The following is a 25,008-nucleotide window of genomic DNA, read 5'->3' as shown; positions in this document are numbered from 1 at the left end:
TGGAGAGACCTGAAAATAGCTGTGCAGCGACACTCCCCATCCAACCTGACAGAGCTTGAGAGGATCTGCAGAGAAGAATGGGAGAAACTCCCCAAATACAGGTGTGCCAAGCTTGTAGCGTCAGTACTGAGTAAAGGGTCTGAATACTTATGTAAATGTCATATTTCAGTTTTGTATTTTTTTTACATTTGCAAACATTTCTAAAAACTTGTTTTCGCTTTGTCATTATGGGGTATTGTGTGTAGATTGATGAGGGAAATGTAATTCATTTTAGAAGAAGGCTGTAACGTACCAAAATGCGGAAAAAGTCAAGGGGTCTGAATACTTTCCGAAGGCACTGTATGTCCAACAATGACCAAATGAAGCATTCAATTAAAAAGAGTGTAATGTTCAACCCATTGTCCAAAAACTGTCTCTGTTGAAGGTTGTGTCTCTTCCAGCAAGACAACATCCCCAAACCCACATCATAAAGCACCCTGGAATGGTTCACGAAGAAACACTGGCCAGCAAAGACACCAGATCGGAATCGCCAACCATAACCTATGGTGAGAGCTGAAAACAGCAGTTGGTGGAGGACAACCCTCAAACATTGAAGAATTAGAACAGTTTGCTGCTGAAAAGTGGGCAAAATTGCCAGTAGAAAGGTGCAGCAAGATCACTGATGGCTACAAGAAGCATTAGTCTGCAGTTGTCTTGGCCAAAGGCTGTGCAACCAGGGAGTCTATAATTTGGTCCATGCCATTTGCCTTGATTTTCTAACGTTTTTTAAAATTTTTATTTGTTTTAACTTATTTGAGAGGAAATAGGAAATTATTTAAGAAAAGTGCAAGGGCGCCCATATATTTGTCTGGAACTGTATGTGTAAACTGCAAATATTATTTGCTTTCTGAAATATGGCTCTCGGACAAGATACCCCCCATGGCTATCCAACTCGATGGATTCTCCATTCACTGGGCGGACAGGGCAGTGGAGTCGGGGAAATCAAGAGGGGGAGGTGTTTGCCTCTTCATCAACTCCAACTGGTGCTCTAATTCCAGCGCGGTGGAAGTGTCTACCCACTGCTCACCCGTCTTGGAATACCTGATGGTCAAATGCAGACCCTTCTACCTCCCGAGGGAGTTTTCAGCTGTTATCGTGACTGTTGTATACATTCCACCACAAGACAAATAGAACAAGCTGGCACTTAACGAACTGTACAAGGCTATAAACAAGCAGGAAAACGTACATCCTTTTTTGGTTGCCGGCGATTTTAATTCTGCGTCATTAAGACACGTGATGCCCAACTTCCATCAACACGTCTCCCTCGCCACTAGGGGCGATAAAGTCCTAGACCACTGTTACTCTACCCACAAGCAAGCATACAAGGCCCTCCCTCGTCCCCCATTCGTCAAATCAGACCATGACTCCGTACTCCTGCTTACAAGCAGAAGCTCAAAACAGGAAGTACCCGTGACTAGCTCCGTTGAGAAATGGTCACTAGAATCAGAGATTATGCAACAGGAATGCTTTGCTAGCGCGGATTCAAATAGCGCGGATTCAAAAGCCCTGGATTAACACAGAGGTCGGCGCTAAACTAAAGGACAGGACTACCACACAAAGGGCTATTGCAGCCAACCCTGATGCTACGGCCCAAGACAGGATCAAGTACAAGAAGTCCCGCTACGACCTCCGCAGAGTCATCAAATGGGCAAAAGGACAATATAGGAATAAGGTGGAATCATATTCCACAGGCTCCGACGCCCGCCGCATGTGACAGGGGCTACAGTCCATTACAGATCACAGAGGAAGATCCAGCCGTGATCTGCCCAACGATGCCTCTCTAACCAGAGGAACTCAATGCATTTTATGCACGGTTTGACAACAACAACAATATCGAGCCGGGTATGAGGGCCGTCACCGACCCAGAAGGCTGTGTGATCTGGCTCGCCGAGGCCGACGTGAGTACGGTCTTTAATCAGGCCGGAAGGGACTCCTCTTATCGTCTGGATGAATTTATTCTGTGTTGTCTTAAGAATTCAGCCTTCTCTGTGTTGGTCTTGCCAACCCCCATTGTCACACCTCTGAGAAGCAGAGGTTCTGTTGTGATTTTATTATGTAGGTCTGATTGGAGGTTCACTTTACAGTAATACAATTGGTCACCAACTCGGTTTTTGAATCCAAAACAACTCAGATGCTTATAAAAGCTCTTAGATTCATTGTTTTTTTTCTCTTATGTTCCTGTGGTGAGATACCTACACGCTTTCCCTCCCTCTCCCATGAGCCATGGCACAAGCTAATTACTTAGCCTTATTACGAGTCTAATGTGATGTTTATGTAATATACTGTACATACACATATCAGGTTTAACAATAACATCGTGCCAGGTGTGAGGGCCACCACCCGACCCAGAGGCTGACACGATTAAGGCCTTTAAATCAGGTTAACACCCACAAGGCCGTGGCGCCCAACGGTATTCCAGGGCGTGTTCTCAAAGCATGCACAGAACATCTGGCAGGAATATTCACAGTAATTTTCAACCTCTCCTTGTCCTAGTTTGTAATCCCCACGTTTTAAGACGACCACCATCATTCCTGTTCCCAAGAACTCTTAAGGCTTCATGCCACAATGACTACCGCCCTGTAGCGCTCACATCTGTAATCATGAAGTGCTTTGAAAGGCTGGTTATGGCACACAACTCCATCGTCCCAGACACCCTAGACCCACTCCAATATGCATATCGCCCCAACAGAGCCATAGACGACGCAATCACAATTGCACTCCACACTGCCCTCTCCCACCTAGATAAGAGGAATACCTACAGTGGGGAGAACAAGTATTTGATACACTGCCGATTTTGCAGATTTTCCTACTTACAAAGCATGTAGACGTCTGTAATTTTTTATCATAGGTACACTTCAACTGTGAGAGATGGAATCTAAAACAAAAATCCAGAAAATCACAATGTATGTATTTTAAGTAATTAATTTGCATTTTATTGCATGACATAAGTATTTGATCACCTACCAACCAGTAAGAATTCCGGTTCTCACAGACCTGTTAGTTTTTCTTTAAGAAGCCCTCCTGTTCCGTATTGAGGGGAGGATGGATGGGGCCATGTATCGCGAGATCTTGGCCAACAACCACCTTCCCTCAGTAAGAGCATTGAAGATGGGTCGTGGCTGGGTCTTCCAGCATGACAACGACCCGAAACACACAGCCAGGGCAACTAAGGAGTGGCTCCGTAAGAAGCATCTCAAGGTCCTGGAGTGGCCTAGCCAGTCTCCAGACCTGAACCCAATAGAAAATCTTTGGAGGGAGCTGAAAGTCCGTATTGCCCAGCGACAGCCCCGAAACCTGAAGGATCTGGAGAAGGTCTGTATGGAGGAGTGGGCCAAAATACCTGCTGCAGTGTGTGCAAACCTGGTCAAGACCTACAGGAAACGTATGATCTCTGTAATTGCAAACAAAGGTTTCTGTACCAAATATTAAGTTCTGCTTTTCAGATGTATCAAATACTTATGTCATGCAATAAAATGCAAATTAATTACTTAAAAATCATACAATGTGATTTTCTGGATTTTTGTTTTAGATTCCGTCTCTCACAGTTGAAGTGTACCTATGATAAAAATTACAGACCTCTACATGCTTTGTAAGTAGGAAAACCTGCAAAATCGGCAGTGTATCAAATACTTGTTCTCCCCACTGTATGCGAGAAAGCTGTTCATTGACTACAGCTCAGCGTTCAACGCCATTGTCCCCTCTAAGCTCGTCACCAAGCTTAGGACCCCGGGGCTGCGTCACTGCTTGGTATGGCAATAGCACCGCCCTCGATCGTATGGCGCTACAGAGGGTGGTGCGGACAGCCCAGAACCTCACTGGGGCCGAGCTCCCTGCCATCCAGGACCTCTATATCAGGCGGTGTGAAATGAAGGCCCTGAAAATCATTAGACTCCAGCCAAAGACTTATCTATGATTCCGCACGGCAGGCGGTACCTCTGCATCAAGTCTGACACTAACAGGCTCCTGAACAGCTTCTATCCCCAAGACATAATAAGACTGCTCAATAGCTAACAGAACGGCTACACGGACCCTCGTATTTAATTTTTTGCACTGTCTCTGCACTCACAGGGCCCTACACACACTCCACCATTTGCTCACACACATAATGCACATTTATACTGACTCTACACACCCCCACTCACATACAATTATCATATACATTGCTGCTACTCTATCATATATCCTGAATCATTGTCACCTTACCCCTATACATTCCTACCTCCATCTCATTCTAAATATGCTTATCGGTCAATGGGATAATTTGCATAATTTAGTGGAATTCAATTGGCGCTTGTGTATGTTCGAGATATACATACAGTACCAGTCAAAAGTTTAGACACACCTACTCATTCCAGGGTTTTTCCTTTATTTTTACTATTTTCTACATTGTAGAATAACAGTGAAGACATCAAAACTATGAAATAACACATATGGAATCATGTAGTAACCAAAAAAGTGTTACATCCAAATATATTTTATATTTGAGATTCTTCAAAGTAGCCTCCCTTTGCCTTGATGACAGCTTTGCACACTCTTGGCATTCTCTCAACCAGCTTCATGAGGTAGTCACCTGGAATGCATTTCAATTAACAGGTGTGCCGTCTTAAAAGTTAAATTTGTGGAATTTCTTTCCTTAATGCTCTCAACTCTAATCTATAAAACCCTTGAATGAGTAGGTGTGTCCAAACTTTTGGTCAAATCTGTCTGTTTTATAAGCCCAATCATTGACCAATAATTAAATGTGTTAAAAATAGTTTTTTGGGCCATGATTAAAAAGAGCTAGTATTTTTATTTCTCAACTGGTAATTGAAGCTCGCTTCACATTCATCATTCAAATGCATGGCGTCACACACCACTTTGCAATGAGCTGGAGGCAGTATGCATTTTAAAACATACAGTTGAAGTCGGAAGTTTACATACACTTAGGTTGGAGTCATTAAAACTCGTTTTTCAACCACTCCACAAATTTCTTGTTAACAAACTATAGTTTTGGCACGTCGGTTAGGACATCTACTTTATGCATGACACAAGTAATTTTTCCAACAATTGTTTACAGACAGATTATTTCACTGTATCACAATTCCAGCGGGTCAGAAGTTTCCATACGCTTAGTTGACTGTGCCTTTAAACAGCTTGCAAAATTCCACAAAAAGATGTCATGGCTTTAGAAGCTTCTGATAGGCTAATTGACATCATTTGAGTCAATTTGAGGTGTACCTGTGGATGTATTTCAAGGCCTACCTTCAAACTCAGTGCCTCTTTGCTTGACATCATGGAAAAATCAAAAGAAATCAGCCAAGTCAGAAAAAAAAAATGGTAGACCTCCACAAGCCTGGTTCATCCTTGGGAGAAATTTCCAAACGCCTGAAGGTACCACGTTCATCTGTACAAACAATAGTACGCAAGTATAAACACCATGGGACCACGCAGCCGTCATACCGCTCAGGAAGGAGACGCGTTCTGTCTCCTAGAGATGAACGTACTTTGGTGCGAAAAGTGCAAATCAATCCCAGAACAGCAAAGGACCTTGTGAAGATGGAGGAAACAGGTAAAAAGTATCTATATCCACAGTAAAACGAGTACTATAACAACATAACCTGAAAGGCCGCTCAGCAAGGAAGAAGCCACTGCTCCAAAACCGCCATTAAAAAGCCAGACTACGGTTTGCAACTGCACATGGGGACAAAGATCGTACTTTTTGGAGAAATGTCCTCTGGCCTGATGAAACAAAAATAGAACTGTTTGGCCATAATGACCATCGTTATGTTTGGAGGAAAAAGGGGGTACTTGCAAGCCGAAGAACACCATCCCAACCGTGAAGCACAGGGGTGGCAGCATCATGCTGTGGGGGTGCTTTGCTGCAGGAGGGACTGGTGCGCTTCATAAAATAGATTGCATCATGAGGAAGAAAAATTATGTGGATATATTGAAGCAACATCTCAAGACATCAGTCAGGAAGTTAAAGCTTGGTCGCAAATGGGTCTTCCAAATGGACAATGACCCCAAGCATACTTCAAAAGTTGTGGCAAAATGGGTTTAGGACAACAAAGTCAAGGTATTGGAGTGGCCATCACAAAGCCCTGATATCAATCCTATAGAAAATGTGTGGGCAGAATTGAAAAAGCGTGTGCGAGCAAGGAGGCCAACAAACCTGACTCAGTTACACCAGCTCTGTCAGGAGGAACGGGCCAAAATTCACCCAATTTATTGTGGGAAGCTTGTGGAAGGCTACCCAAAACACTTGACCCAAGTTAAACAATTTAAAGGCAATGCTGCCAAATACTAATTGAGTGTATGTAAACTTCTGACCCACTGGGAATGTGATGAAAGAAATAAAAGCTGAAATAAATCTCTACTATTATTCTGACATTTCACATTCTTAAAATAAAGTGGTGATCCTAACTGACCTAAGACAGGGAATTTTTACTAGGATTAAATGTCAGGAATTGTGAAAAACTGAGTTTAAATGTATTTGGCTAAGGCGTATGTAAACTTCCGACTTCAACTGTATAGCTACTTAATTGTTTGAAACCTGAACGTTTTCACTACATATTATGGTTTACCTTGCTTCAAGGTAGCCCAGGCAATATCTATGGAGGCAATTATTATATAAAGACTTCCATACGCCATTGAAACCAGTAGCCTATTTCTCTCATGTTCTATCGGTTTCCAACTTTCTTTCATTGTCCGGTAGCCTAATGGCTTGTGTGTTGCTCTAATGTTAAGAAATAATAGTTTATTAACATTTTAAGGGAAAACGTTCTGATCTGCTGCATCGGATTCATTGCTTTTTAACGTTTTTAAAAATCGCATTGCCTTACAGTATATTTGGAAGCTAGGCCTACAGTCAGAAGGAAAGGCAGCGCACTATTTGGGCTCGTGCGGCAAATACCAAATAGATGATTGTTGAGTTGCGACAGTAGAAGCCCAGCCAGGCATATCGCAGTATTTCAAAATAGAATCACGGGAAAACAGGTTTGGAAAGCAAATGGCTATTGCTGTAAAGACAAGACAAATGTATTTTTATGTTATCAAAATTCTCAACATAATTGAGCGAACAGTACAGTCGTTGTCAAAAGTTTTGAGAATGACAAGTATTGGTCTCCACAAAGTTTTGCTGCTTCAGTGTTTTTAGATATTTTTGTCAGATGTTACTATGGTATACTGAAGTATAATTACAAGCATTCCATAAGTGTCAAAGGCTTTTATTGACAATTACATTCAATTTATGTAAAGAGTCAATATTTGCGGTGTTGACCCTCTGCAATTCGCCCTAGCATGCTGTCAATTAACTTCTGGGCCACATCCTGACTGATGGCAGCCCATTCTTGCATAATCAATGTTTGTCAGAATTTGTGGATTTTTGTTTGTCCACCCGCCTCTTGAGGATCGACCACAAGTTCTCAATGGGATTAAGGTCTGGGGAGTTTCCTGGCCATGACCCAAAATGTCGATGTTTTGTTCCCCGAGCCACTTAGTTATCACTTTTGCCTTATGGCAAGGTGCTCCATCATGCTGGAAAAGGCATTGGTCGTCACCAAACTGTTCTTGGATGATTGGGAGAAGTTGCTCTCGGAGGATGTGTTGGTACCATTCTTTATTCATGGCTGTGTTCTTAGGCAAAATTGTGAGTGAGCCCACTCCCTTGGCTGAGAAGCAACCCCACACATGAATGGTCTCAGGATGCTTTACTGTTGGCATGACACAGGACTGATGGTAGCGCTCACCTTTTCTTCTCCGGACAAGGTGTTTTCCGGATGGCCCAAACAATCGGAAAGGGGATTCATCAGAGAAAATGACTTTACCCCAGTCCTCAGCAGTCCAATCCCTGTACCTTTTGCAGAATATCAGTCTGTCCCTGATGTTTTTCCTGGAGAGAAGTGGCTTTTTTGCTGCCCTTCTTGACACCAGGCCATCCTCCAAAAGTCTTTGCCTCACTGTGCGTGCAGATGCACTCACACCTGCCTGCTGCCATTCCTGAGCAAGCGCTGCACTGGTGGTGCCCCGATACCGCAGCTGAATCAACTTTAGGAGACGGTCCTGGCGCTTGCTGGACTTTCTTGGGCGCCCTGACGCCTTCTTTACAACAATTGAACCTCTCTCCTTGAAGTTCTTGACGATCCGATAAATGGTTGATTTAGGTGCAATCTTACTAGCAGCAATATCCTTGCCTGTGAAGCCCTTTTTGTGCAAAGCAATGATGACGGGCATGTGTTTCCTTTCAGGTAACCATGGTTAACAGAGGAAGAACAATGATTTCAAGCACCACCCTCCTTTTAAAGCTTCCAGTCTGTTATTCTAACTCAATCAGCATGACAGAGTGATATCCAGCCTTGTCCTCATCAACACTCTCACCTGTGTTAACAAGACAATCACTGACATGATGGCAGCTGGTCCTTTTGTGGCAGGGCTGAAATGCAGTGGAAATGTTTTTTGGGGAGTAAATTCATTTTCATGGCAAAGAGGGACTTTGCAATTTATTGCAATTCATCTGATCACTCTTCATGACATTCTGGAGTATATGCAAATTGCAAATCATCAACAATGAGGCAGCGAACTTCGTGGAGACCAATACTTGTGTCATTCTCAAAACGTTTGACCACGACTGCAGGCCTATAGCCAAACCTATTGGGCACCAGAGGAGAGCATCAGCCGTATCCCCGCTGAGTACGCACAGCGCATATTCACTATCATTGTTGGGTCAGTGCCACTTAAGTTTGTTTTTGGACAATGTCCTCCTCCAGTTGAGATGGACGTCATGTTCCATTTGCTTCTCACAGGACTATTATTATATGGACAATGTTGTTTTTATCGATTGTTTGTCAGGTGTCAGCAAAGTAGGCTACCCTGTAATTTCTTGTATCAAAAAAGATTGCTAATGTCTCCAGTCATATAAAGTGTAGTAGAATTGCATGAAATGTGTTTTTTTCCCCATGCAAAGAAAGAAGAAACGTATCTGATATAGCCCAGGCCTCTACACTAGAAGCGCTCAACCATGCAATGCATTTTGGTCAGGTACATTTCTCAAAATGTTTCCGGTCCTGCCAGGCGATGGCGGCGTATGTGTACCTGATGTTCCGGTCCTGGCAGGCGATGGCTGTGTGGGTGCGAGTAGCGTCCAGGTCCATATCGTACAGAGTGGTCTTCTCTACTACGTGGTGACTGCGGGCAAAGTTCAGCCCCTCCGACGACTGGAGGGGGGGGGGGGGAGACAGAGGTGAGTTAATGCTGCAATTCAAACTTAAATGCATTTTTTACACATTTTAATTTGACCATTTATTATATGGTGAGTGGATATATGGTAAATAGAGGTTCACCTGTTCAGCGGTGCGGAAGTAGATGCTCTTATCAGCACCACAGCTCACCATAAGAACTTCTGGGCTCACACCTACAACACACAGAAAAACAGGCAGAGACAAACTACTAGTTAGCACTTTCTCTTTTCTTTTGTGTGTGTCCTCCGTGTGTGTGTGTCCTCCATGTGTGTGTGTGTGTGTGTGTCCACCGTGTGTGTGTGTGTCCTCTGTGTGTGTGTGTGTGTGTCCACCGTGTGTGTCCTCCGTGTGTGTGTGTCCACCGTGTGTGTGTGTGTGTGTGTCCACCGTGTGTGTGTCCACCGTGTGTGTGTCCACCGTGTGTGTGTGTCCACCGTGTGTGTGTGTGTGTGTGTGTGTGTGTGTCCACCGTGTGTGTCCGTGTGTGTGTCCTCCGTGTGTGTGTGTGTGTGTGTCCACCGTGTGTGTGTGTGTGTGTCCACCGTGTGTGTGTGTCCACCGTGTGTGTGTGTCCACCGTGTGTGTGTCCACCGTGTGTGTGTGTGTGTGTGTGTCCACCGCGTGTGTGTGTGTGTGTGTGTGTCCATGTGTGTCCTCCGTGTACCAGTGAACTTGATAGCAGTGATGGAGGCTGAGTGGTCATAGACAGTCTGTTCCAGGCTGTAGCTCCTCTCCATGTTGAAGACGTGGATCAGACGGTCTCGACTCGCCGACGCCAGCAGGTGCAGACCTGAAACGCAAAACACACTCACCGTAAAAACACAAACCACGTTTCCATCCACAGTCACACCGTATAAAAAAAAAAAAAGCTATGACAGCTGTGATGGAAACAGAAAGTGTCGGTCCAATTTTATAAACGCAGACAGATCATTTGTTTGTTCGACATGCGGGGTCTTTGTGTCGGTAAAATTATTTATGCGGGAAATGGCGCTGGAAATGCCTTTATGCACAGATATTGATATAATAACCATCATATTGAAGTACATTTGGAGTCACGGGATGATATGGTGTGTGGTCCTCCCACTACAACTCTGGAAACACGGGCAGTTTATTAGGCTACTGATTAAATAAATTGATGAACTTCATAAGGTGGTGAAAGTGCACTGTGATCTTGATGCTCCTAAGAGGGTCTTATCCTGGTGACATGATGATCGATGCTTGACTGCCGTTTTGACAAATACAAATATTCTCGCTCTTGTCCATAATAATCTCATCATGTAGACTAGTTTACCTGCACTGTATCTGCCAGCGGTTGGCTGGAGCCAAGACCAGAGTAGGAACATCTGCTATTCAACGCAACAGTTTGTGACAAAACGGCATCCTTTTTGTCCACGGCAAACCACGCCCACGAGAAACCTAGCAACATTCCAAACCGCGCTGATTGGTCAGAGTTCGGTCACCAAGGACACTCTGGAATCGCTTCATATGAAATGGAAAAACACTATTGACTGAAGTGACCAATGAGAACGTTTCTCCTGACCATGTGATATGACATGGAGAAACTGGCCAGAGTGTCTTCCTGGTCATGTGCTAGATTGAAGATAAGGTTAAGACAAAAAGGTTCTAATATCCCAGAATTCTAAACTAAGGGACCAGCTATGCTAGTTAGCCATGACGCTGGGCCCATGAATCTGTATTTTAGAAAGCATTACTTCTCCTAACCTTGGTCTCTTCAACCTTGAGGTAGTCAGGAAAAACTCCTGGTCCTGAACCATGCAGGTGAAATTCAAGGCTCCGTCCTGACCAGTCGCAGTAGGAAAGAACTCGAGACACTCCCCCGTCTCTGTAGGGGAGGACTCCCCCGTCTCTGTAGGGGAGGACTCCCCCGTCTCTGTAGGGGAGGACTCCCCCGTCTCTGTAGGGGAGGACTCCCCCGTCTCTGTAGGGGAGGACTCCCCCGTCTCTGTAGGGGAGGACTCCCCCGTCTCTGTAGGGGAGGACTCCCCCGTCTCTGTAGGGGAGGACTCCCCCGTCTCTGTAGGGGAGGACTCCCCCGTCTCTGTAGGGGAGGACTCCCCCGTCTCTGTAGGGGAGGACTCCCCCTGTCTCTGTAGGGGAGGACTCCCCCGTCTCTGTAGGGGAGGACTCACCCGTCTCTGTAGGGGAGGACTCCCCCGTCTCTGTAGGGGGAGGACTCCCCCGTCTCTGTAGGGGAGGACTCCCCCGTCTCTGTAGGGGGAGGACTCCCCCGTCTCTGTAGGGGGAGGACTCCCCCGTCTCTGTAGGGGAGGACTCCCCAGTCTCTGTAGGGGAGGACTCACCTGTCTCTGTAGGGGAGAACTCCAGACACAGCACCTCAGAGTCGTGGGCTTCGATCTTCTGCAGCTGATCCATGAACTGTAGACCAAATATACTGGGGACAGGAAAAGGCATGACATCTTAGTTTATGTGGTCATGTTGACTGTGTGTGTGTGTGTGTGTGTGTATGTATGTATGTGTGCGCGCTTACTGTACGTTTCCGTTGCGGTCCCCAGCTGCCAGGTGTTGTCCATCAGGACTGATGCCCAGGACTCGGATCCCTGACTTAGCATCCATCCCGGCCCCCTCTCCTCTCTCCCCCTCCGTCTGAAGGTGCTGGGTGTCCTCCCCCACATAAACAATCCTCAACAGATCCTGGACCAGCACACAGACAGACAGGGACAGTCAGACCGAGTTTTCAGAATAAAACCTTTATATCTGTGGGCAGTAATTTGTAAACCAAGACTCTGAATGAACAACGCTACGGCATTGGCAGGTTGCAGTGAGACTCACCTGGCTGTAGAGGTTACGGTGGCAGCTGGTTCCCTGCCCCTGCACCAGCCCCGGGTCGCTGTGCCACAGCCGGATGGTGTTGTCTGAAGAGCAGGTGAGGAAGGATCCGGGGGGCAGACAGGAGCGGGACAGATCCATATCAGGGTATGTCTGAAAACAAAAACACAGTAAATATGCTAAGGAAAGCGAAGCAGCATTTTCCAGGAAGTAGCCTGGCAAGTTTAGAACTTTTGTAAATGGGCAGAAACGTAGCGCAATTGTCTCCATCCATCCGTCCGTCCGTCCATCCGTCCATCCATCCACCCACCCATCCATCCGTCCATCCATCCATCCGTCCGTCCGTCCATCCGTCCATCCATCCATCCACCCATCCATCCCCCCATCCATCCATCCGTCCATCCGTCCATCCGTCCATCCGTCCATCCATCCATCCATCCATCCACCCATCCATCCATCCACCCATCCATCCATCCATCCATCCATCCATCCATCCATCCATCCGTCCGTCCATCCGTCCATCCATCCATCCGTCCCCATATGATACAGAAAATACCGGTGTAGCTGAGATATGCCTGAGGCTACACACACCTCTAGACTCCAGACACAGCCGCTGTGGTAGAGGGCAGAGTAGACCTTCCCAACGTTCCTGATGTCCCGGACATCCCAGACATACACACTGTGGTCGTTGTATACACAGGTCAGGTGACGGGTTACAGGGTCAAAGGTCAGGGCTAGGGTGTCTGGGTACTCTGCCTTGGGGTTGGCAACAAACAGATGCCTGTATGGAGTCAGGAGAATCAGGAAAAACCACAATACATTATTCTAATCCAATCTAAAAGCAGAACAATATCATCATGCTTCTCCGGTGTTGTTCTAAGAGACAGTTGTTCTAAGAGACAGTTTATGCTTGATCTGAAAATGTGGGTCGGGACTCCGTATGGAGGGTGTGACGCAATTGTGGAGTCTCCGGAGGCATGCAGAAGCCAAATTGAGCTCTGTACCACGTCTCTGTGAGCCTCCGGAATGTTTCAACAATGCAGAGGGCTCCGTATAGCTCCACATTGACATGATTGGTTGATGGTAGGTGAGGGGGCGGGAGGTCCTGTATAAGCACAAACTCACTTCCTTGACAACTTCCTTAACAACAGCTCTGCGCTGCCCCACGAAGCAGAGGCCGTATCGCCGTAAATGCTTCACGGTCAATGCAGACTTCAGATTGACCATGCAGCACCTTTCATTCTTAACTGGCTCCAGGTGTCCTGACACGGACACTGTTGTTCCAACTCTTAACTGGCTCCAGGTGTCCTGACACGGACACTGTTGTTCCAACTCTTAACTGGCTCCAGGTGTCCTGACACGGACACTGTTGTTCCAACTCTTAACTGGCTCCAGGTGTCCTGACACGGACACTGTTGTTCCAACTCTTAACTGGCTCCAGGCACTGAAGCATCCACTGTTCATATGACTACCTCAGTATACAGAGCTTCAGTTTCTGGGCACATGTTCACCCGACCTCAGGAGTAATGTGGAGTATCACTGGGACTAATGTATCTTCCTGTGTGTTACTTGAGCATCTCTTTTAACCTCCTCTGTCGGTTTCTCTTTCTGTGTGATACATAAAAAAAACACCATATCACTATGTAACGTGCTGCTACCAAATTGCCCATCAGACAATCCATTACCCTGGCTGAAGGCCCTGTGTGATGTCCACTCCCAGGCAGTGTGGCCGGTGCAGGGTGGTGATGTAATGAAGGTTCTGGGGGCTGAAGACTCGGACGGTGCCATCTGCACAGCCACAGAAGATCAACACTTCGTTCACCGACAGACAGCGAGCAGAGGTGGTCTGGAGAGAGAGAAGGGAGGGTTAGACAGAGGTGGTCTGGAGCGAGAGAAGGGTTAGACAGAGGTGGTCTGGAGAGAGAGAAGGGAGGGTTAGACAGAGGTGGTCTGGAGAGAGAGAAGGGAGGGTTAGACAGAGGTGGTCTGGAGAGAGAGAAGGGAGGGTTAGACAGAGGTGGTCTGGAGCGAGAGAAGGGTTAGACACAGGTGGTCTGAAGAGAGAGAAGGGAGGGTTAGACAGAGGTGGTCTGAAGAGAGAGAAGGGTTAGACTGAGGTGGTCTGAAGAGAGAGAGGGGTTACAGAGGTGGTCTGAAGAGAGAGAAGGGTTAGACAGAGGTGGTCTGGAGGGAGAGAGAGAAGGGAGGGTTAGACTGAGGTGGTCTGAAGAGAGAGAGGGGTTACAGAGGTGGTCTGAAGAGAGAGAAGGGAGGGTTAGACAGAGGTGGTCTGGAGAGAGAGAAGGGAGGGTTAGACAGAGGTGGTCTGGAGCGAGAGAAGGGTTAGACAGAGGTGGTCTGGAGAGAGAGAGAAGGGAGGGTTAGACAGAGGTGGTCTGGAGAGAGAGAAGGGAGGGTTAGACAGAGGTGGTCTGAAGAGAGAGAAGGGAGGGTTAGACAGAGGTGGTCTGAAGAGAGAGAAGGGTTAGACTGAGGTGGTCTGAAGAGAGAGAGGGGTTACAGAGGTGGTCTGAAGAGAGAGAAGGGTTAGACAGAGGTGGTCTGGAGGGAGAGAGAGAAGGGAGGGTTAGACAGAGGTGGTCTGGAGGGAGAGAGAGAAGGGAGGGTTAGACTGAGGTGGTCTGAAGAGAGAGAGGGGTTACAGAGGTGGTCTGAAGAGAGAGAAGGGTTAGACAGAGGTGGTCTGGAGGGAGAGAGAGAAGGGAGGGTTAGACAGAGGTGGTCTGAAGAGAGAGAGAAGGGAGGGTTAGACAGAGGTGGTCTGAAGAGAGAGAAGGGTTAGACAGAGGTGGTCTGGAGAGAGAGAAGGGTTAGACACAGGTGGTCTGGAGGGAGAGAGAGAAGGGAGGGTTAGACAGAGGTGGTCTGAAGAGAGAGAGAAGGGAGGGTTAGACAGAGGTGGTCTGAAGAGAGAGAGAAGGGAGGGTTAGACAGAGGTGGTCTGAAGAGAGAGAAGGGTTAGACAGAGGTGGTCTGGAGAGAGAGAGAAGGGAGGGTTAGACAGAGGTGGTCTGAAGAGAGAGAAGGGTTAGACAGAGGTGGTCTGAAGAGAGAGAGAAGGGAGGGTTAAACAGAGGTGGTCTGAAGAGAGAGAAGGGTTAGACAGAGGTGGTCTGGGTTAGGGCTAGGGTTCGTTAGGGTCAGGGTTCGTTAGGGTCAGGGTTCGTTAGGGTCATCCTGACCTTGAGGTCCACCCAGGCATCCAGCATCCTCCTGCTGTTGAACTGACACAGCAGGCCAGAGGAAGTGATGCAATAGGTGCTGCTGGCCATGTTGCCCCGCCCACACGACAGACCACAGAACATGCTGTTCCTCTGTTCCCCTAGCAAGCCTGATCGGCCAATCAGAGGCACCGTGCTGTTCACCTAGGGGGAGGAGCCATAGTAAACATCCAATCAAACCATGACTCAGAATCAACCCTTTACTCAGACACACTTGTATATATCTAAAAACAATGGATGGAGCACAAACAGTATCGCATATAAAACACTTAATAATTAAAATGTCCTGACCCGTCTCTCTTTAGAGGCGTCTAGGTACCAGAACTTGACGTGTCGGTTTCCTGCTGTGACAAAGTAGCTGTTGTCTTCAGAGAAAGAGACGGACAGAACTCTGCTAGACACCTTGTTAGACGCTATCACCGTCCCCTTCTACAAACACAGGAGAAGAGGGTTTAGAAATCGTATTTTCAGTTTCACTTAGCTTGGGTTATTTTAGATAACACAGGGATTTCAGTGGCCTCTAGTGGAAGGCCTTTGACCAGACTGCTGTCAGAAGTGATAAGAGATTGAAGGATGTTGTTGTGCAGGGCAGAATGTGTGAACTAACACTACTCAGTCAGTCTGAACACCCTTCAGCAAGTTAGCAGACCGATAGAATGACGGGACATAAAGGTACAGGCTCTGGGATTCCCTGCCTCTCCCAAGAAGCCCAGCCTTACCCTAACCCCAGCACTATCCTCCAGGCTGCAGCCCAGCCATACCCTAACCCCAGCACTATCCTCCAGGCTGCAGCCATACCCTAACCCCAGCACTATCCTCCAGGCTGCAGCCATACCCTAACCCCAGCACTATCCTCCAGGCTGCAGCCCAGCCATACCCTAACCCCAGCACTATCCTCCAGGCTGCAGCCCAGCCATACCCTAACCCCAGCACTATCCTCCAGGCTGCAGCCACAGCCCAGCCATACCCTAACCCCAGCACTATCCTCCAGGCTGCAGCCATACCCTAACCCCAGCACTATCCTCCAGGCTGCAGCCATACCCTAACCCCAGCACTATCCTCCAGGCTGCAGCCATACCCTAACCCCAGCACTATCCTCCAGGCTGCAGCCACAGCCATACCCTAACCCCAGCACTATCCTCCAGGCTGCAGCCACAGCCCAGCCATACCCTAACCCCAGCACTATCCTCCAGGCTGCAGCCATACCCTAACCCCAGCACTATCCTCCAGCCACAGCCCAGCCATACCCTAACCCCAGCACTATCCTCCAGGCTGCAGCCATACCCTAACCCCAGCACTATCCTCCAGGCTGCAGCCATACCCTAACCCCAGCACTATCCTCCAGGCTGCAGCCATACCCTAACCCCAGCACTATCCTCCAGGCTGCAGCCATACCCTAACCCCAGTACTATCTTCCAGGCTGCAGCCACAGCCATACCCTAACCCCAGCACTATCCTCCAGGCTGCAGCCACAGCCAAGCCATACCCTAACCCCAGTACTATCCTCCAGGCTGCAGCCATACCCTAACCCCAGTACTATCCTCCAGCCACAGCCCAGCCATACCCTAACCCCAGCACTATCCTCCAGGCTGCAGCCACAGCCCAGCCATACCCTAACCCCAGCACTATCCTCCAGGCTGCAGCCATACCCTAACCCCAGCACTATCCTCCAGGCTGCAGCCATACCCTAACCCCAGCACTATCCTCCAGGCTGCAGCCATACCCTAACCCCAGCACTATCTTCCAGGCTGCAGCCACAGCCCAGCCATACCCTAACCCCAGCACTATCCTCCAGGCTGCAGCCATACCCTAACCCCAGCACTATCCTCCAGGCTGCAGCCATACCCTAACCCCAGCACTATCCTCCAGGCTGCAGCCATACCCTAACCCCAGCACTATCCTCCAGGCTGCAGCCTTACCCTAACCCCAGCACTATCCTCCAGGCTGCAGCCATACCCCAGCCATACCCTAACCCCAGCACTATCCTCCAGGCTGCAGCCATACCCTAACCCCAGCACTATCCTCCAGGCTGCAGCCACAGCCAAGCCATACCCTAACCCCAGCACTATCCTCCAGGCTGCAGCCATACCCTAACCCCAGCACTATCCTCCAGGCTGCAGCCATACCCTAACCCCAGCACTATCCTCCAGGCTGCAGCCATACCCTAACCCCAGCACTATCCTCCAGGCTGCAGCCATACCCTAACCCCAGCACTATCCTCCAGGCTGCAGCCTTACCCTAACCCCAGCACTATCCTCCAGGCTGCAGCCCAGCCATACCCTAACCCCAGCACTATCCTCCAGGCTGCAGCCCAGCCATACCCTAACCCCAGCACTATCCTCCAGGCTGCAGCCACAGCCCAGCCATACCCTAACCCCAGCACTATCCTCCAGGCTGCAGCCATACCCTAACCCCAGCACTATCCTCCAGGCTGCAGCCATACCCTAACCCCAGCACTATCCTCCAGGCTGCAGCCATACCCTAACCCCAGCACTATCCTCCAGGCTGCAGCCACAGCCATACCCTAACCCCAGCACTATCCTCCAGGCTGCAGCCACAGCCCAGCCATACCCTAACCCCAGCACTATCCTCCAGGCTGCAGCCATACCCTAACCCCAGCACTATCCTCCAGCCACAGCCCAGCCATACCCTAACCCCAGCACTATCCTCCAGGCTGCAGCCATACCCTAACCCCAGCACTATCCTCCAGGCTGCAGCCATACCCTAACCCCAGCACTATCCTCCAGGCTGCAGCCATACCCTAACCCCAGCACTATCCTCCAGGCTGCAGCCATACCCTAACCCCAGTACTATCTTCCAGGCTGCAGCCACAGCCATACCCTAACCCCAGCACTATCCTCCAGGCTGCAGCCACAGCCAAGCCATACCCTAACCCCAGTACTATCCTCCAGGCTGCAGCCATACCCTAACCCCAGTACTATCCTCCAGCCACAGCCCAGCCATACCCTAACCCCAGCACTATCCTCCAGGCTGCAGCCACAGCCCAGCCATACCCTAACCCCAGCACTATCCTCCAGGCTGCAGCCATACCCTAACCCCAGCACTATCCTCCAGGCTGCAGCCATACCCTAACCCCAGCACTATCCTCCAGGCTGCAGCCATACCCTAACCCCAGCACTATCTTCCAGGCTGCAGCCACAGCCCAGCCATACCCTAACCCCAGCACTATCCTCCAGGCTGCAGCCATACCCTAACCCCAGCACTATCCTCCAGGCTGCAGCCATACCCTAACCCCAGCACTATCCTCCAGGCTGCAGCCATACCCTAACCCCAGCACTATCCTCCAGGCTGCAGCCTTACCCTAACCCCAGCACTATCCTCCAGGCTGCAGCCATACCCCAGCCATACCCTAACCCCAGCACTATCCTCCAGGCTGCAGCCATACCCTAACCCCAGCACTATCCTCCAGGCTGCAGCCACAGCCAAGCCATACCCTAACCCCAGCACTATCCTCCAGGCTGCAGCCATACCCTAACCCCAGCACTATCCTCCAGGCTGCAGCCATACCCTAACCCCAGCACTATCCTCCAGGCTGCAGCCATACCCTAACCCCAGCACTATCCTCCAGGCTGCAGCCATACCCTAACCCCAGCACTATCCTCCAGGCTGCAGCCTTACCCTAACCCCAGCACTATCCTCCAGGCTGCAGCCATACCCCAGCCATACCCTAACCCCAGCACTATCCTCCAGGCTGCAGCCATACCCTAACCCCAGTACTATCCTCCAGGCTGCAGCCATACCCTAACCCCAGCACTATCCTCCAGGCTGCAGCCACAGCCAAGCCATACCCTAACCCCAGCACTATCCTCCAGGCTGCAGCCATACCCTAACCCCAGCACTATCCTCCAGCCACAGCCCAGCCATACCCTAACCCCAGCACTATCCTCCAGGCTGCAGCCATACCCTAACCCCAGCACTATCCTCCAGGCTGCAGCCATACCCTAACCCCAGCACTATCCTCCAGGCTGCAGCCATACCCTAACCCCAGTACTATCTTCCAGGCTGCAGCCACAGCCATACCCTAACCCCAGCACTATCCTCCAGGCTGCAGCCATACCCTAACCCCAGCACTATCCTCCAGGCTGCAGCCATACCCTAACCCCAGCACTATCCTCCAGGCTGCAGCCATACCCTAACCCCAGCACTATCTTCCAGGCTGCAGCCACAGCCCAGCCATACCCTAACCCCAGCACTATCCTCCAGGCTGCAGCCATACCCTAACCCCAGCACTATCCTCCAGGCTGCAGCCATACCCTAACCCCAGCACTATCCTCCAGGCTGCAGCCATACCCTAACCCCAGCACTATCCTCCAGGCTGCAGCCTTACCCTAACCCCAGCACTATCCTCCAGGCTGCAGCCATACCCCAGCCATACCCTAACCCCAGCACTATCCTCCAGGCTGCAGCCATACCCTAACCCCAGCACTATCCTCCAGGCTGCAGCCTTACCCTAACCCCAGCACTATCCTCCAGGCTGCAGCCATACCCCAGCCATACCCTAACCCCAGCACTATCCTCCAGGCTGCAGCCATACCCTAACCCCAGCACTATCCTCCAGGCTGCAGCCACAGCCAAGCCATACCCTAACCCCAGCACTATCCTCCAGGCTGCAGCCATACCCTAACCCCAGCACTATCCTCCAGGCTGCAGCCATACCCTAACCCCAGCACTATCCTCCAGGCTGCAGCCATACCCTAACCCCAGCACTATCCTCCAGGCTGCAGCCATACCCTAACCCCAGCACTATCCTCCAGGCTGCAGCCTTACCCTAACCCCAGCACTATCCTCCAGGCTGCAGCCATACCCCAGCCATACCCTAACCCCAGCACTATCCTCCAGGCTGCAGCCATACCCTAACCCCAGTACTATCCTCCAGGCTGCAGCCATACCCTAACCCCAGCACTATCCTCCAGGCTGCAGCCACAGCCAAGCCATACCCTAACCCCAGCCATACCCAGCCAGCAGAGTAGACATCCTGGGACTCCATATTTCAGCAGTTGCCTGGTGCAATGGAGCCAACGTAATGGATCCGAAAAAATGCAACTCTGCACCTCCAGACAGGCTCAAGTCTCTGAAAGAAAACAAACACTATTTGAACCCAGGTCTTCTTTACTCACCCTCCACTCCCAGACGCTGACGGTCATGTCGTGCTGGTAGCCTACAGACACGATGTAGCTGCTGTTGGTGGAGAAGGCCACACAGGCCACCCCGTACTTATGGCACTGCACCTCCGCCACCTGGGCCCGCTCTGCCACGTCCCACACCCGCACACACGGCATGTGACCACTCTGCAGAGACAGAAACACCGGGTCAATGAGTGGAGCAGAACCGAAGGGACAGCCAGGGGGGGGGGTGAAGCTGAATGCCACGGCAACTGGTCTGACAGTTGATGGAGCTGAAAACCAGAGCATTTGAGAAACTGTTGAGTGGCAACAATTAACCTCCAAAATAAGAAAAGGTAAAGTTAAGTCAACATTCAGGGTTAAAAGCGTTGGTGCCAGTAACCAAAGGTTCGCTGGTTCAAATCCCTGAGCCGACTACGTGAAAAATCTGTCGATGTGCCCTTGAGCAAGGCACTTAACCCCAATTGCTCCTGTAAGTCGTTCTGGATAAGAGCGTCTGTTAAATTATTTAAATGTTCAAATGAACCTTTGTCAAAGAACGGGGGAGGAATGTAGAGCAGATCAGAGAAGTTTAGAGCTTGGAGTATATTACACTAGGAAGTGAGGCCTGGCCCAGCCTAATCATAGCTCAACAAGGAGCAGTACATCTTTGTTGCAAAAACAAACTAAAAATAGATTTTTACTACTACAGGACTGAGGAACAGGCCGGGCCATGACAAAAGACCTGCCTCAGATATTAATAATTGTTCCTTTAAAATGGTGAAATATGGAAAAACCGCTCCGCCATTTCCTGGTTGCTAAAATTCTAAAACTTAAGGGAAGCACATAGAACAGAATTTGGGTCGGGTTGTCTAAAAAGATCAAAAGCAGCTTTAAGAACTGTCTCATATTAATATGGTTCCTTTAAAAGGACAATTCCGCCACTTTATAACAAGTTCTTATGCTGTTAGTATACACAGTGTACAAAACATTAAGAACAACTGCTCTTTCCATGACAGACTGACCAGGTGAACCAAGGTGAAAGCTATGATCCCTTATCCACTTCAATCAGTGTAGATGAAGGGGAGGCGACAGGTTTAATAAGGATTTTCTAAGACTTAAAATAATTGAGACATGGATTGTGTATGTGTGCCATTCAGAGGGCGAAACAAAGGATTGAAGTGCCTTTGAACGGGATATGTTAGTAGGTGCCAGGCGCACCGGTTTGAGTGTGTCAAGAACTGCAACGCTGCTGGGCTTCACGCATTACAGTTTCCTGGTGAGTATCAAGAATGGTCCACCACCCAAAGGAAATCCAGCCAACTTGACACAACTGTGGGAAGCATTGGGAGTCAACATGGGGCCAGCATCCCTGTGGAAACGCTTTCAACAAATTGTATTCCATGCCCCGACGAATTGAGGCTGAATGTGTTCCTAATGTTTCGAACACTCAGTGTATATGCACTACTGTAAGATTTGATACACATTGATGTTATTGTTGTTAGTCATACATTCTTTGTTTTTGTCATTTTGAAGCCTCTGTATTGCCCTCGTCTACAGCATACTCTCCCAATGCTGTCCCTAGTTCGCCTGCAGTTAGCTTAGCTAGCCCTCGTCTACAGCATACTCTCCCAGTGCTGTCCCTAGTTCGCCTGCAGTTAGCTTAGCTAGCCCTCGTCTACAGCATACTCTCCCAGTGCTGTCCCTAGTTCGCCTGCAGTTAGCTTAGCTAGCCCTCGTCTACAGCATACTCTCCCAGTGCTGTCCCTAGTTCGCCTGCAGTTAGCTTAGCTAGCCCTCGTCTACAGCATACTCTCCCAGTGCTGTCCCTAGTTCGCCTGCAGTTAGCTTAGCTAGCCCTCGTCTACAGCATACTCTCCCAGTGCTGTCCCTAGTTCGCCTGCAGTTAGCTTAGCTAGCCCTCGTCTACAGCATACTCTCCCAGTGCTGTCCCTAGTTCGCCTGCAGTTAGCTTAGCTAGCCCTCGTCTACAGCATACTCTCCCAGTGCTGTCCCTAGTTCGCCTGCAGTTAGCTTAGCTAGCTGGCTATCAAGCCCAGACAAAGCTTAGTCTAAATATATTATTTACGTCATAAGTTATGGAGGGCATTTCACATTACTTTTGGGTTGTAAATGTATTATAATGCTGAATACATGTTCATGCCAGGGTGGTGAAAGTGCACGGTGATGAGCTGGACGCTCCTTTCAATAAGTACCAAGGGTCTTCTGATTCTGGTGACATGTTCGATGCTCGACTGCCGTTTGACAAATACAAATATTCTCGCTCTTATCCATAATAATCTCATCACGTAGACTAGTTTACCTGCACTCCCAAGACTGTTGATATTTAACGCAACAGTTTGTGACAAAACTATCGGTAGAGTTGAAAACTTTAGATGTTTTATTCGGTACATAAAAACGTAAGCCAAAACGCACACTGTGCACAACGTCTTCATACACTAACCATAACACCGTTACTGTATATGTACAGTTGAAGTCGGAGGTTTACGTACACTTAGGTTGGAGTCATTAAAACTTGTTTTTCAACCACTCCACTAATTTCTTGTTAACAAACTATAGTTTTGGCAAGTCGGTTAGGACATCTACTTTGTGCATGACACAAGTAATTTTTCCAACAATTGTTTACAGACAGATTATTTCACTTATAATTCACTGTATCACAATTCCAGTGGGTCAGAAGTTTACATACACTAAGTTGACTGTGCCTTTAAACAGCTTGGAAAATTCCAGAAAATTATGTCATGGCTTTAGAAGCTTCTGATAGGCTAATTGACATTATTTTAGTCAATTGGAGGTGTACCTGTGGATGTTTTTCAAGGCCTACCTTCAAACTCAGTGCCTCTTTGCTTGACATCATGGGAAAATCAAAAGAAATCAGCCAAGACCTCAGGAAAGAAATTGTAGACCTCCACAAGTCTGGTTCATCCTTGGGAGCAATTTTCAAATGCCTGAAGGTTCCAAGTTCATCTGTACAAACAATAGTACGCAAGCATAAACACCATGGGACCACGCAGCCGTCATACCACTCAGGAAGGAGACGCGTTCTGTCTCCTAGAGATGAACGTACTTTGGTGTGAAAAGTGCAAATCAATCCCAGAACAGCAGCAAAGTACCTTGTGAAGATGCTGGAGGAAACAGGTACAAAATTATCTATATCCACAGTAAAACGAGTCCTATATCGACATAACCTGAAAGGCTGCTCAGCAAGGAAGAAGCCACTGCTCCAAAACCACCATAAAAAAGCCAGACTATGGTTTGCAACTGCACATGGGGACAAAGATTGTACTTTTTGGAGAAATGTCCTCTGGTCTGATGAATCAAAAATAGAACTGTTTGGCCATAATGACCATCGTTATGTTTGGAGGAAAAAGGGGGTGCTTGCAAGCCAAAGAACACCATCCCAACTGTGAAGCACAGGGGTGGCAGCATCATGCTGTGGGGGTGCTTTGCTGCAGGAGGGACTGGTGCACTTCACAAAATAGATGGCATCATGAGGAAGGAATATTATGTGGATATATTGAAGCAACATCTCAAGACATCAGTCAGGAAGTTAAAGCTTGGTCGCAAATGGTTCTTCCAAATGGACAATGACCCCAAGCATATTTCCAAAGTTGTGGCAAAATGGCTTAAGGACAACAAAGTCAACGTATTGGAGTGGCCATCACAAAGCCCTAACCTCAATCCTCCTATACATTTTGGCCAGAACTGAAAACATTTGACCCAAGTTAAACAATTGCAAGGCAATGCTACCAAATACTAATTGAGTGTATGTAAACTCCTGACCCACTGGGAATGTGATGAAAGAAATAAAAGCTGAAATAAAATCACTCTCTACTATTATTCTGACATTTCACATTCTTAAAATAAAGTGGTGATCCTAACTGACCTAAGACAGGGCATTTTTACTAGGATTAAAATGTCAGGAATTGTGAAAAACTGAGTTTAAATGTATTTGGCTAAGGTGTAAGTAAACTTCCGACTTCAACTGTAGTTAGCATGCTAGCTAGCCCGTCTGCTAACGTTACATCCAAAATAGTGTTTGCAACAATAACATCTTTGGTGATAACATTAGCAATGCTAGCTAGCTAAGTAACTAAACCGGCTGCATCTGAAATAAAGTGTTTGCAACGATAAGACAAATACAGCCTCGGTGACTGTCCAAGCAACTATCCAATACTGGAGGCCTATTGGAACTAAGAAAAAGTATGAAGTTTACAAGTTATTCAATACGAAAATATAGGCTATTTGGAAAAGGCACAATGGCTGCCGGAACTGCAACTTCAGTCGGGACACAATCTTTTCAAACCACTTCGATACAAAGTGATTTACATAGCAGGTTTCGAGAGCAATTTCGCTAACCCGAACCTTAACCCTTTCAAGGAGGCAGAAGGGCAGAGGTGTGTGTTTCATGATTAACAACTCGTGGTGTAATTGAGAACTTGAGTCCTTCTGTTCACCTGACCTAGAATATCTCACAATCAAATGCCGACCGCATTATCTCCCAAGAGAATTATCTTCGGTTATAGTCACGGCCGTGTACAGTGGGGAAAAAAAGTATTT

At 48.4% G+C, this 25,008-nt stretch overlaps 1 protein-coding gene across 1 annotated transcript in view; it reads right to left on the bottom strand.

Moving 5' to 3' along the window:
- The window catches only part of LOC311105398 (mitogen-activated protein kinase-binding protein 1-like), a 72,872-nt gene that overhangs the window by 32,205 nt on the left and 15,659 nt on the right, over positions 1-25,008 (bottom strand). Inside the window, exons 5-15 of the mRNA XM_084147544.1 lie at positions 20,443-20,613; positions 15,596-15,733; positions 15,266-15,448; positions 13,748-13,908; positions 12,654-12,843; positions 12,066-12,215; positions 11,764-11,927; positions 11,576-11,667; positions 9,919-10,044; positions 9,357-9,427; positions 9,109-9,230 (exon numbers count right to left, since the gene is read on the bottom strand). Coding sequence (XP_084003670.1) covers positions 9,109-9,230; positions 9,357-9,427; positions 9,919-10,044; positions 11,576-11,667; positions 11,764-11,927; positions 12,066-12,215; positions 12,654-12,843; positions 13,748-13,908; positions 15,266-15,448; positions 15,596-15,733; positions 20,443-20,613 — 1,568 coding nt within the window. The remainder of the gene's footprint in view (positions 1-9,108; positions 9,231-9,356; positions 9,428-9,918; positions 10,045-11,575; positions 11,668-11,763; positions 11,928-12,065; positions 12,216-12,653; positions 12,844-13,747; positions 13,909-15,265; positions 15,449-15,595; positions 15,734-20,442; positions 20,614-25,008) is intronic.

Source organism: Coregonus lavaretus (genome assembly GCF_964263955.1).
Source record: "Coregonus lavaretus genome assembly, chromosome: 30".
Taxonomy (NCBI): Eukaryota; Metazoa; Chordata; class Actinopteri; order Salmoniformes; family Salmonidae; genus Coregonus; species Coregonus lavaretus.
Note: the sequence above shows the minus strand (reverse complement) of the source record. Positions and strands in the feature narration are given on the sequence as shown.